General features: G+C 36.5%; 1 protein-coding gene across 1 annotated transcript in view; it reads right to left on the bottom strand.

Moving 5' to 3' along the window:
* The window catches only part of LOC125673547 (uncharacterized), a 31,104-nt gene that overhangs the window by 15,788 nt on the left and 311 nt on the right, over positions 1-15,005 (bottom strand). Inside the window, exon 2 of the mRNA XM_056145427.1 lies at positions 1,488-2,134. Coding sequence (XP_056001402.1) covers positions 1,488-2,107 — 620 coding nt within the window. The 5' untranslated portion in view covers positions 2,108-2,134. The remainder of the gene's footprint in view (positions 1-1,487; positions 2,135-15,005) is intronic.

The raw sequence follows: 15,005 nt of genomic DNA on the forward strand, positions 1-15,005 counted from the left end.
GCCCTTGTTGACGGATATGGTCTTTCATATTAACAAATTTCATCTAAGGATGCTTTGTGCAAAGTTTGGTTACCTATACATTCGCATGTAAAACTTTGATCCCCTATTGTGGCCTTTTCCTAACCCCAGTGGTCATGTTTTTACAAACAGGAAGCTTTCATGTAAATTTCGACAGCTCTTCTGACCCAGTGGTTCTTGAGAAATGGATTTTTAAATGTCGTACCCACCTCATTTTTGCATGTTTGTGATTACCTCCCCTTTGAAGGGGGCATGGCGAAAAATTATTAACAATGTGTTAGTTACTTCATTTTGAAGAGGGGTACTAAGGATATGGCCATTTAAACTCAGATCCCCACGGGATACCCGAAGGTTTATAATTAGGTCACAAGGTCAAACAAGGCAGACAGGACAGAACGACTTTTCTTTCAATCTTTGCTGGAGGGGGGGGGGGGTGAAAAACAAAATAAAATCGGGCAAAAATTAAAAATATCTTTGTTTCCCCCAACATAACTGCCCCACCAAAATTCTACGAACTGAAATATTTTTGTGACAAAATTATTTCAATATTTTTTTCATCAAATTTTCTGTAAATTCTGCTTTTATCCGATTCTGTTTTTGTTAGATTGCACCCAGTTTCGAACTTCAGTGTTTGTTAAAAACAAAATGGCAGATCCATCAAGTGGAGGACTTGCAAGGTGTGCATGATCAAATTAATTAAATTTTGAATTAATTTGGACTTTTGTATTTATTTCAAAGAGAAATTACGTTACCATCATTGTGTTTCTGTCACAACAAAATATAGTACTGATATATTGTTAACTATAGATTTCAGTTTTGAATCTAAGTTGAAATTAAACTGAAAATGTGGTTCACATAGGGTCATTATCCTTATTCAATCACATAAAAAACAATATTACAAAAAGGTTCTTCTGCAGTTATCCAATTTCCTGGAAATTTTTGGATTAGGAAAAATAAACCCAGAAAAGTTACATGTTTTTGGTTTGCTGTTTTCCACCACACTCAACAATATTTCAGTTATATGGTGGTGCTCAGTTTTTTATTGGTGGAAGAGAGAACCCAGATATAATGCACCTGGGAAGAGATCACCGACCTTCCGAAAGTAAACTGGGAAACTTTCTCACTTACCGGCGCGATCGGGATTAGAACTCCGCCAAACAGAGGTGAGAGGCTGTGTGATTGTGAGTGCGATCCTCTAACCATTCGGCCACGGAGGTATTCAAAATCGCAATATATATTTCAAAATCGCAATATATATATGAATAGACAGGTTTTTGGTATAATGCAACCAAAGAATTTGAAATATAGAATATAATCTCCTAGCTACCTATTAGATCATATCACAAAAATTTCCACCGTTGCACAATAAATAATAACATAATACATCATACTGTTGATTATAACTTACCATTATAGTATGATATGATACAGTAATATTCTAATAATTCAAAACTGGGTACAGATCTGACTTACTCTCAAGGTTGTCCACCATTTCCCTGGTTGTCTTATCTTCCTCCACTTGCTTCCTCAGTTCTTCTTCGTAATGTAGGTCATTTTCCGGGTCCATCGATTCGTGACGTAGGAAATCCACCGCCTTTTCATATTTGTTTCCATTCACGAGGAAGACATCCAGATCCACCATTGTTGATCTAATGGTGGACCAGATGGAGTTAAAGTCTGTGTTCGACATGAATGGATCACATGAGTGAACACAACGATTCCGGACCAATCGAATCCTCTCGATGTTGGCTGAGAGACTCGTGTCATGGGGGTCGGGATCGTTGCCCCAGCCCTTGGAGTGAGGAGATATGTTGGTTATGTTTCTCAATAGAATATACAATAATGAGATGTCCATATCATTGTAAATTCCCTTATAACCTCCATGATTAGGTAAAATTAGGTCACGCTGAACAGCCGTCAGACGTGGTAGATTGAGTTTGTTTTGTTTGATGACATTAGGGAATGTGTGTGGTGGAACTTCTTGACGTAGTACGTCACGGAGACCATCTGTACAGGGACCGAGTACGACTCGACACGCTCTGTTTGCGTTCGTTGTCTCTGGTGTCGATGAATATAATGAACTCGCCATGCCCTTCTATCACGTCAGGGCACTAATCTGTGGGGGAAATGAATTAAAACATGAATAGTGTAATGTAAGTGTAACTTCTATTTATACATGTATGTATATGGTATGACCATTGGACAGAGCAAATCATGAAAAGCTCATTGGTGTGTCTTAAGCGATAACCATATAATTCGGTTAAATATGGTAAATTAGAATTCAGTTAGAAATACATATTATATACAAACTCCTCTTGCTCTAAATGCCCATTAACAATAAAATATCAAAAATGGGATGTGAGGATATTTAAAGGATCCCCCTAGTCATTCAACGCGGGAAATATGACATCAACAAATGAAAACCATGCATTAATTGTGACATATCACATTTAGTCTTGAATTTTGTTTTGAAATCAAAATCATATAAAACAAAAATGCATCCCATTTTTCAATTTAACAGACAGCTAAAACTAAACAAAACAAGAAATGTTGGTAAAACACATATATGCCCTCATGCTGTAAATTGAAAAGGGTTATACACACACATCATTTAATTGAAAGTAGTATCATCAATTCAAAATAATGAGCAGACAATATTTTCCTCTATTAATAGTGGATTGACCATGTGACCTAAAAATCAATAGGGGCATCTACTCCTTATCATGTACCCATGTACCAAGTTTGGTATCAATCAAGCAAATAATTCTTAAAATATAGGAGAAAATCAATATGTCCAGTTTGATCTTAGACCTTTGACCATTTGACCTCAAGACCAAAAGGGGCCATCTTCTAAAGATATGCCAGTGTACCAATTTGATGTCTGTCAAGCAAAGGGTTCTCAAGATATTGAGCGGACAGTATATTCCTATGTCCGGAGTAGATTGACCCTTGACCTTTGACCTGAAAAACAATAGGAGTCCTCTTCGCGATCTTCTCATAACCAACCCACATATCAAATACCATTACGATCAAGTGAATAGTCCTCAAGATACATGCGGTTGACCGACATACCGACAGTGAAGGGGGCATAATTAATAAACAATTTGATTTAAATTGGTAAACAAGACTTCCGCAAATGGTACATCATACGCCCATTAGACCTGTATAAGCACATTATGCAATCTGAATTGATATCATATACCCATTTCGAATAGAAAGACCTTAAAGTAGGTCATGGTGCACCCGGGATCCATTTGAAATGTAAATGATCATGTATTTCTCCAAGAGGGTGGTTGTGACAAAATGTCAGTGCAATATCTGTATCCATGATGAGAAAAAGTCCAGAAAACTTTTTCACCTAATTTTAGCCTTGAAGTAGCTCATCGTGCACCAATCAAGTTGAAAAGTGAATTGATTAATATCTCTCTGATGGGGAGGTTGTAAAAATGTCAAGGCAATACCTGTATTCATAACAAAAAAATTCTGAAAGCTGTTTGACCCATTTTTACTTTTAAAATCACAGGACTTCCGATATCCCCCCTTCTTGTATTTTTAAATGTTCAATTCTTTGGACATTTCGGACGTATTTTTGATAAAATATGTAATTTCAGAGTTTATATATTTCAATGGAATACACAAATCTTGCATAGAAACCGTTTTTAAAAATGTCATATCACCGATCGATCATAATATATGACATTTTTAAAAACAGTTTCTATGGAAATCGAAAGCTACGCAAAATAAAACAAAATCTGGGCGGGCCGGTTTTAAAGGGCGGGAAGGGGATGGTAATTAATCAATTAAATTGAATTGGCCTTACCTTGAGTATATTTCAATCCAAACAGTAATTCAACATTTTTATTTTGAAAAACAAAATAAACTTTAAACAAGAGGCTCATGGGCCACATCGCTCACCTGAGTCACCTTGGCCCATATCTGAAGACTTTCCATATATATTTGCATGTAAAACCTTGGTCCCTATTATGGCCCAAACTACCCTTTGCAAACTTGAATCTACACTATGTCAGAAAGCTTTCACGTAAATGTCAACTTCTTTGGCCCAATGGTTCTTTTAAAGCTTTTTTCTATATTTGTATGTAAAACTTTGACCCCCCCCCCACTTGTGGCCCCATCCTACCCCCGGGGACCATGATTTGAACAAACTTGAATCTGCACTATGTCAGAAAGTTTTCTTGTAAATATCAGCTTTTCTGACTCAGTGGTTATTGAGAAAAAGATTTTAACTATATATTTGTATGTAAAACTTTGATCCCCCTTGTGGCCCCATCCTACCCCCGGAGCCCATGATTTGAAGAAACTTGAATCTGCACTATGTCAGAAAGTTTTCATGTAAAAATCAGCTTTTCTGGCTCAGTGGTTCTTGAGAAGAAGATTTTTCCTATATATTTGTATGTAAAACTTTGATCCCCTATTGTGGCCCCATCCAACCCCCGGAGCCCATGATTTGAACAAACTTGAATCTATATTATGTCAGGAAGCTTTCATGTAAATCTCAGCTTTTCTGGCTTAGTGGTTCTTGAGAAGAAGATTTTTAAAGTTTTTCCCTATATATTTGTGTGTAAAACTTTGATCCCCCCTTGGGGCCCCATCTTATCCCCGGGGGCCATGATTTGAACAAACTTGAATCTGCACTATGTCAGAAAGTTTTCATGTAAAAATCAGCTTTTCTAGCTTAGTGGTTCTTGAGAACAAGATTTTTAAAGTTTTTCTCTATATATTTGTGTGTAAAACTTTGATCCCCCCCTTGGGGCCCCATCTTATCCCCGGGGGCCATGATTTGAACAAACTTGAATCTGCACTATGTCAGAAAGTTTTCATGTAAAAATCAGCTTTTCTGGCTTAGTGGTTCTTGAGAACAAGATTTTTAAAGTTTTTCCCTATATATTTGTGTGCAAAACTTTGATCCCCCCTTGGGGCCCCATCCTATCCCCGGGGGCCATGATTTGAACAAACTTGAATCTGCACTATGTCAGAAAGTTTTCATGTAAAAATCAGCTTTTCTGGCTTAGTGGTTCTTGAGAAGAAGATTTTTAAAGAGTTTTCCTATACATTTGTATGTAAAACTTTGATCCCCTATTGTGGCCCCATCCAACCCCAGGGGCCCATGATTTGCACAAACTTGAATCTGCACTATGTCAGAAAGTTTTCATGTAAAAATCAGCTTTTCTGGCTTAGTGGTTCTTGAGAAGATTTTTAAAGAGTTTTCCTATATATTTGTGTGTAAAACTTTGATCCCCCCCTTGGGGCCCCATCTTATCCCCGGGGGCCATGATTTGAACAAACTTGAATCTGCACTATGTCAGAAAGTTTTCATGTAAAAATCAGCTTTTCTGGCTTAGTGGTTCTTGAGAAGAAGATTTTTAAAGAGTTTTCCTATATATTTGTATGTAAAACTTTGATCCCCTATTGTGGCCCCATCCAACCCCAGGGGCCCATGATTTGAACAAACTTGAATCTGCATTATGTCAGGAAGGTTTCATGTAAATCTCAGCTTTTCTGTCTTAGTGGTTCTTGAGAAGAAGATTTTTAAAGTTTTTCCCTATATATTTGTGTGTAAAACTTTGATCCCCCCCTTGGGGCCCCATCTTATCCCCGGGGGCCATGATTTGAACAAACTTGAATCTGCACTATGTCAGAAAGTTTTCATGTAAAAATCAGCTTTTCTGGTTTAGTGGTTCTTGAGAACAAGATTTTTAAAGAGTTTTCCTATATATTTGTATGTAAAACTTTGATCCCCTATTGTGGCCCCATCCAACTCCCGGAGCCCATGATTTGAACAAACTTGAATCTACATTATGTAAATCTTGAGAAGAAGATTTTTAAAGTTTTTCTCTATACATTTGTATGTAAAACTTTGATCCCCCTTGGGGCCCCATCTTATCCCCGGGGGCCATGATTTGAACAAACTTGAATCTGCACTATGTCAGAAAGTTTTCATGTAAAAATCAGCTTTTCTGGCTTAGTGGTTCTTGAGAACAAGATTTTTAAATATTTTTCCTATATATTTGTATGTAAAACTTTGATCCCCTATTGTGGCCCCATCCAACCCCAGGGGCCCATGATTTGCACAAACTTGAATCTGCACTATGTCAGAAAGTTTTCATGTAAAAATCAGCTTTTCTGGCTTAGTGGTTCTTGAGAAGAAGATTTTTAAAGAGTTTTCCTATATATTTGTGTGTAAAACTTTGATCCCCCCCCTTGGGGCCCCATCTTATCCCCGGGGGCCATGATTTGAACAAACTTGAATCTGCACTATGTCAGAAAGTTTTCATGTAAAAATCAGCTTTTCTGTCTTAGTGGTTCTTGAGAAGAAGATTTTTAAAGAGTTTTCCTATACATTTGTATGTAAAACTTTGATCCCCTATTGTGGCCCCATCCAACCCCAGGGGCCCATGATTTGCACAAACTTGAATCGTCACTATGTCAGAAAGTTTTCATGTAAAAATCAGCTTTTCTGGCTTAGTGGTTCTTGAGAAGAAGATTTTTAAAGAGTTTTCCTATATATTTGTATGTAAAACTTTGATCCCCTATTGTGGCCCCATCCAACTCCCGGAGCCCATGATTTGAACAAACTTGAATCTGCACTATGTCAGGAAGTTTTCATGTAAAAATCAGCTTTTCTGGCTTAGTGGTTCTTGAGAAGAAGATTTTTAAAGAGTTTTCCTATATATTTGTGTGTAAAACTTTGATCCCCCCCCTTGGGGCCCCATCTTATCCCCGGGGGCCATGATTTGAACAAACTTGAATCTGCACTATGTCAGAAAGTTTTCATGTAAAAATCAGCTTTTCTGGCTTAGTGGTTCTTGAGAAGAAGATTTTTAAAGAGTTTTCCTATACATTTGTATGTAAAACTTTGATCCCCTATTGTGGCCCCATCCAACCCCAGGGGCCCATGATTTGCACAAACTTGAATCTGCACTATGTCAGAAAGTTTTCATGTAAAAATCAGCTTTTCTGGCTTAGTGGTTCTTGAGAAGAAGATTTTTAAAGAGTTTTCCTATGTATTTGTGTGTAAAACTTTGATCCCCCCTTGGGGCCCCATCTTATCCCCGGGGGCCATGATTTGAACAAACTTGAATCTGCACTATGTCAGAAAGCTTTCATGTAAAAATCAGCTTTTCTGGCTTAGAGGTTCTTGAGAAGAAGATTTTTAAAGAGTTTTCCTATATATTTGTATGTAAAACTTTGATCCCCTATTGTGGCCCCATCCAACTCCCGGAGCCCATGATTTGAACAAACTTGAATCTGCACTATGTCAGGAAGTTTTCATGTAAAAATCAGCTTTTCTGGCTTAGTGGTTCTTGAGAAGAAGATTTTTAAAGAGTTTTCCTATATATTTGTGTGTAAAACTTTGATCCCCCCCCCTTGGGGCCCCATCTTATCCCCGGGGGCCATGATTTGAACAAACTTGAATCTGCACTATGTCAGAAAGTTTTCATGTAAAAATCAGCTTTTCTGGCTTAGTGGTTCTTGAGAAGAAGATTTTTAAAGAGTTTTCCTATACATTTGTATGTAAAACTTTGATCCCCTATTGTGGCCCCATCCAACCCCAGGGGCCCATGATTTGCACAAACTTGAATCTGCACTATGTCAGAAAGTTTTCATGTAAAAATCAGCTTTTCTGGCTTAGTGGTTCTTGAGAAGAAGATTTTTAAAGAGTTTTCCTATATATTTGTGTGTAAAACTTTGATCCCCCCTTGGGGCCCCATCTTATCCCCGGGGGCCATGATTTGAACAAACTTGAATCTGCACTATGTCAGAAAGTTTTCATGTAAAAATCAGCTTTTCTGGCTTAGAGGTTCTTGAGAAGAAGATTTTTAAAGTTTTTCCCTATATATTTGTGTGCAAAACTTTGATCCCCCCCTTGGGGCCCCATCCTATCCCCGGGGGCCATGATTTGAACAAACTTGAATCTGCACTATGTCAGAAAGTTTTCATGTAAAAATCAGCTTTTCTGGCTTAGTGGTTCTTGAGAACAAGATTTTTAAAGAGTTTTCCTATATATTTGTATGTAAAACTTTGATCCCCCCCCCCCCTTGTGGCCCCATCCTACCACCGGGGGCCATGATTTGAACAAACTTGAATTTGCAATATGTCAGGAAGTTTTCAGGTAAATTTCAACTCTTCTGGCCCAGTGGTTCTTGAGAAGAAGATTTTTAAATGACCCCACCCTATTTTTGCATTTTTGTGATTATCTCCCCTTTGAAAGGGACATGGCCCTTCATTTGAACAAACTTGAAAGCCCATCACCCAAGGATGCTTTTGGCCAAGTTAGGTTGAAATTGGCCCAGTGGTTCTGGAGAATAAGTCGAAAATGTGAAAAGTTTACAGACAGACGGATAGACAGACAGACGGACGCCGGACAAAATGTGATCAGAATAGCTCACTTGAACCTTCGGTTCAGGTGAGCTAAAAATGGCACACTATTGAAACGAAAGCGAGTAACAAACAATTTCAGAAAACGTAAAAAGACATATACCTTTAAAATATATCTTTGAAGTGCAGACCTAGCGCTGGACCAACTTAATCAACATGCATAAAATCCAAAGTACTGAAGAAAAATGGCATGGAGAAAATGGTGTAGATTTAACAACAGCGACCTAACTCTCGGAAGTCGGACTTATTTTTTCAAAGTTTCTGTGCAGTCAGGTAAACGACTTATGCATTATAAAACAGAACAATATGCTGTCTTTCAACTGGGAAAACTTTGTATGCATGATCACGATTAATAACGAAGTTTTGAGAGTTTGAAACGAGCAATCAAGAATTGACGGCTGCTTTGTTAGCTTCCTTCACACTATATATACTATGTATACCAGTTTCCTCAGATTGTGTCAAAACCCTGTGGCTAAATCAAGAGATTATGATCAACTAATCTCAGCAAGATTCGTCGAGGTTGGCAGTCTTCACGAACACTCAGTGGTAAGAAGACCGAGATAAGTGAATTTCACGGTCGGGTCAGTGAAAATTATAAATCAGGAAGTCCGATGGGTTTGTAGATTTTTTGTAAGTAACATTAAATATAATGTTGGATTTAGATATTCTAAACGTCTTATTTGCTTAAATTTACCATCAAAATAAAATAAAAAACTAGCACATAAAGTAAGTGGACATTATGGTTTGTTTATTTCGTAAAGAAAGATAAGTATACTTGTAATTTTCAAGATAACTTGTACGTTGATCGCGTGAATATCAAACGAACAACGTGTTGAAATAACAAAAATGACCGCGTTTTGTATCGCACCACACACCGGTAATTGCTGCTTTATTGCATTGTCCAATTAAAATGAACTTCGTCAATTGCAGTTATCTCTGATTTTATGCAATTTCTATAGTTTATAGAATTAATAAATCGTTTATATTTGTTGTTGGTAGAGAAGGCTAGTCGGGCTACTTCCTAAGGTGCACTCGGGCTGTTTTCATGTTTGTGAAAAATACGTGAATTTGTAGTCTGGTTGTTTTGGGGCGACGAGAGATAAAATACCGTGTACGGTGTTGTTTTTCTGGTATCGACAGAAAGGATGGCTTAGGGTGGAAATGGATACGAGTAATAACCATAGTTCCAGTAAATTAATTGTACAATTTTACAAGGATTCCATAATGTATGTGATAAACATATGAAAATTTAGGGGGCCAGTAAATTTCACTGTGGGCCTGTAGATTCAGACAGTTCACTGATCCGACTGACCAGCAAGTTTTAAAAATGTTTTCGTGAAGACTGTGCTGGATATTTAGACTGACGCCTCTTCCACTTCTTCGGAAGAGGCGTCAATCCAAATATCCAGCCTCGACGAATCTCCTATAGATTTAATAGCTACTTAAGGTGGGTCCTTAGTCCTGGATTTTTGGGGTTTAGGTAGCATTTTTTTGTTTGGAATCGATAAATTAACATTCAGAGTAATGAAAAAATGCAAATTAGTGAAGGATTTCCATATTAATTTTCATTACAGACACTACTGAAGTCATGTACCCCTATGTAGACTTTTATGAAATTCATTGGAAACAGTTATTAGTCGTTATTTTAAAATAAAAACAGCAAGAAAATTTTTTAATTGCATTTATTTATCAGGAAACATGTCAATAACTAAAACACATGTCATTTTCAATATGTTCATCAAGTTTTAGAATAATAAGTGCAAAATTATTGAATTAGCGTTATTCTCCAAAATGTTAAAAAACGAACAAATGTGGACACAATTTCCTTATAGCATGGTTTACATATCATTTTTTCTGTTTATATTAGTAGATGTACATCTGTTTTAGTTATTTATGAAAAAAAATCCATACCTTTCCTTAATAATTTCAAATTTATAGCTTCTAGAGTATGTATACCCCCATAAAAAACCGAAGTCTGGCACCATACAGGTGAGCTATTAAAAATCATTCATGGATTAAAATTGTATGTAATTTCACGAAAAGACACAGATAATGATTCCTTATCACCTTGGTAAAATGTTTGTGAAAAATAAAGGAAATCTATCGCATAATGGACTTGATAAATAATTTATTGACAACGGAGTTATTGTCCTTGGATTCAATATTTTGAAACATATCATTGACTATTCAAATATAACTAAGACTTTTGAAATATTTTATGGCTGACAATTTTTTTTCAAATAACTATTTAAAAAGACTCCAACAAAATTTATGTTCCAGTCATTAAATCATTGACTTTGCAAAATCTTATGACGTCACAGGAGTGTGGAACTACGTTAAAGCTACCAAGGTATTTAAACCTACCCCAGATAGCTATTTTTACCTACTTTTTCCTTTACTTGCATTTAGTGGCCAAATGCAGAAACGCCACAATATGGTGTGTACCAAATTTCCTGATTCACTTACACTGACGATGAGTACCACAACAAGAGGCCCATGGGCCACATCACTCACCTGAGTCACCTTGGTCCATATCAGAAGACTTTCTATATATATTTGCATGTAAAACCGTAGTCCTTATCATGGCCCCAATCTACCCCTGGAGGCCATAGTTTTCGCAAACTTGAATCTACACTATGTCAGAAAGCTTTCATGTAAATGTGAACTTCTTTGGCCCAATGGTTCATGAGAAGAAGATATTTGAAGATTTTTCCTATATATTTGTATGTAAAACTTTGATCCCCCCTTGTGGCCCCATCCTACCCCCAGGGGCCATGATTTGAACAAACTTGAATCTGCACTATATCAGAAAGCTTTCATGTAAATATCAGCTTTTCTGGCTCAGTGGTTCTTGAGAAGAAGATTTAAAATAAAATTCCTATATATTTGTATGTAAAACTTTGATCCCCCTATTGTGGCCCCATCCTACAACAGGGGGCCATGATTTGAACACACTTAACTCTGCTCTATGTTAGGAAGCTGTTCATGTGAATATCAGCTTTTCTGACTCAGTGGTTCTTGAGAAGATTCTTAAAGAATGTCCCTATATATTTGTATGTAAAACTTTGATCCCCCCTTGTAGCCCCATCCAACCCCCAGGGGCCATGATTTGAACAAACTTGAATCTGCACTATGTCAGAAAGCTTTCACGTAAATATCAGCTTTTCTGGCTTAGTGGTTCTTGAGAAGAAGATTTTTAAATATTTTTCCTATATATTTGTATGTAAAACTTTGACCCCCTATTGTGGCCCCATCCGATCCCGGGGGGCCAGGATTTTAACAATTTAGAATCTACACTATATCACGAAGCTCTCATATAAATCTCAGCTTCTCTGGCTCAGTGGTTCTTGAGAAGAAGATTTCTAAAGATTTTTCCTATATATTTGTATGTAAACCTTTGATCCCCTATTGTGGCCCCATCTGACCCCCAGGGTCCATGATTTTAACAATTTAGAATCTGCACTATATCAGGAAGCTCTCATATAAATCTCAGCTTTTCTGGCTCAGTGGTTCTTGAGAAGAAGATTTTTAAAGATTTTTCCCATATATTTGTATGTAAAACTTTGATCCCCTATTGTGGCCCCATCCGACCCCCGGGGGTCATGATTTTAACAATTTAGAATCTGCACTACCTAATAAAGCTTATCTATAAATTTCATCTTTTCTACCCCAGTGGTTCTTGAGAAGAAGATTTTTTAATGACCCTACCCTATTTTTATCTTTTCTTGATTATCTCCCCTTGGAAGGTGACCTGGCCCTTTATTTTAACAATTTAGAATTCCCTTTATCTAAAAATGCTTTGTGCCAACTTTGGTTGAAATTGGCTCAGTGGTTTTTGAGAAGAAGTTAAAAATGTTAAAAGTTGACAGACAGATGGACAGACGGGCGGACAGACGGATGGACGCCGGAATACGGGTGATCAGAAAAGCTCACTTGAGCTTTTAGATCAGGTGAGCTAAAAATGTTGGACAAAAAATATTACTTTCTAACCTTTCAAATTTGCAATAATAACTACACCAAGTTCCATTTTCTAGGAGCTTAATTAGGATCAAGCTATGTGATGAGAAGTCTAGAAAGAAGGCCTTACAAGGTTTACCATCATGCATTTTTACATTAAAGGTTTTTAGGGAGATTTTTCATGCCTTTCCCCTACATTCTCCACCCTCATAAAGTATTCAAATTTACACTCCGAATTTTGCAGTGCACATGCACAACATGATACATAAAACGACTGATCTATTTAAAAGATGCGCCTTTATTATTATTTATTTACATTTTTAAAAACAGGTAAAAGTATCTACTTTAAGTAGGACTTCCTGCTCTTCATGAATATGCATTTAGTTTCCCTTACAGATTTGCGGTTGTAAAGAAAATTTTTGAAACTAGGTCAAATTTTGTTCCTTCCCTGAGGCCCCAGGGGTGCAGGTGTCCTAAGATTTACAACTTATTCCCTCTTGTCCCAAGGATGCATCAGAATTTGGAATGGTAGTTATCAAGAAGTTAAAATTGTTCAATTGTGAATGCACAATGCATTACAATGGACACAGATCAAAAGCAATAGGTCACCTTGTTAACTCAGGTGACCTAATAAAGATGTATATTTGAAATTTGTATTTGGTGTATGTTGACACTTTTAGTGATTACCTTTGACATAATTTATTATTGCATATGTAACTTACATAAACACTATGATCAGTGGAGTAACGACAATATAAGTGGTGTAACACACACCTTCATCATTTGTACGTACAAGCAGAAATATTCTTGTCCGATTTCTTTTTCATTGAAAGGAAATGTATGAAATTATTCAAAGGAGTGGTATTGATTCATTTTTAGCTTTACTTTTAATGTGTTTGGGTCCACTTCTGTTATTTTTGTGTCAGTGGTGTAATTTACTTGTCAGTGGTCAAACACATTTTGTCATTGGTGTGACATGAACAATTTTCTTGATCACAGACAAAGATGGTCATATATTAGTATCAAACTTTTCTTAAAATAAGATTAATTTAAATGAATCTATTTAATCTGTAATAATATTTTTGTGTCATTTTGTAATAATGCAGGAATCATGTTAAAAAGGGAAGAAGGTTTTTAAGATAGTGTCTCAGATATATACCATTTTGTGTTAGTTTAATTATCGAATTACCAAGTTTTTTAAACATCAGACCAAAATATATCAATTTTAATGCTTTTTTGTAATTATTTATGCCATTTTCAAGTATATGGTATCATTACTTATCCTTTTCCCCCTTTATTATATATTTGTTACACCATTGGCAGATTTGTTCTACCTATTCATCTTTGACCCCATTTGTTTGGCAATGGGGCACATTTTATGTTTGCAAAATTTGATATGTTTTACCGTAATGTTTGATAAACATGTTATGCTAAAACAAGAGGCCCATGAGTCACATCGCTCACCTGAGTCACCTTGGTCCATATCTGAAGACTTTCTATATATATGTGCATGTAAAACCGTAGTCCCTATTATGGCCCCAACCTACCCCTGGAGGCCATTTTTTTTTTTTTTTTTTTTTACAAATTTGAATCTACACTATGTCAGAGGGCTTTCATGTAAATGTGAACTTCTTTGGCCGAATGGTTCTTGAGAAGAATATTTTTAAAGATTTTTCCTATATATTTGTATGTAAAACTTTGATCCCCCCTTGTGGCCCCATCCTACCCCCAGGGGCCATGATTTGAACAAACATGAATTTGCACTATGTCAGAAAGCTTTCATGTAAATATCAGCTTTTCTGGCTCAGTGGTTCTTGAGAAGATGATTTTAAAACATTTGTCCTATATATTTGTATGTAAAGCTTTGATCCCCTATTGTGGCCCCATCCGACCTCCGTGGCCTGGAATTTTAACAAGTTAGAATCTGCACTATATCAGGAAGCTTTAGTGATTCTTGAGAAGAAGATTTTTAAAGATTTGTCCTATATAATTGTATGTAAAACTTTGATCCCCTATTGTGGCCCCATCTAACCCCCAGAGGCCATGATTTTAACAATTTAGAATCTGCACTACTTAATAAAGCTTATCTATAAATTTCATCTTTTCTGGCCCAGTGGTTCTTGAGAAAATGTTTTAATGACCCTACTCTTCTTTTACCTTTTCTTGATTATCTCCCCCTTGGAAGGTGGCCTGGCCCTTTATTTTAACAATTTAGAATTCCCTTTTCCTAAGGATGCTTTGTGCAAACTTTGGTTGAAATTGGTCCAGTGGTTTTTGAGAAGAAGTCTAAAATGTTAAAAGTTTACAGACGGACGGACAGACGAACGCACGCCGGAATACGTACGGGTGATCGGAAAAGCTCACTTGAGCTTTTAGCTCAGGTGAGCTAAAAATTGGAATTTAGAGCAATACATTTCTTGTCATTTCTAACTCTGAAAAATCTGCAAAATTTGATAATGACCCATGTAGCTATTTATAGCTACGTATGTAGAAATAGTCTTTGGACTGGACCTGCTTAGTGCTGGACCTGTGTATCTGTATATTAAATTGTTTACATCACTTGATTTTGGAATATCACAAGTGTTTGGATTTTAACAGATGAATATACATCTAAACCTATACATAGATTTGTA

The sequence above is a fragment of the Ostrea edulis genome, chromosome 7 (assembly GCF_947568905.1).
Source record: "Ostrea edulis chromosome 7, xbOstEdul1.1, whole genome shotgun sequence".
Classification (NCBI taxonomy): domain Eukaryota; kingdom Metazoa; phylum Mollusca; class Bivalvia; order Ostreida; family Ostreidae; genus Ostrea; species Ostrea edulis.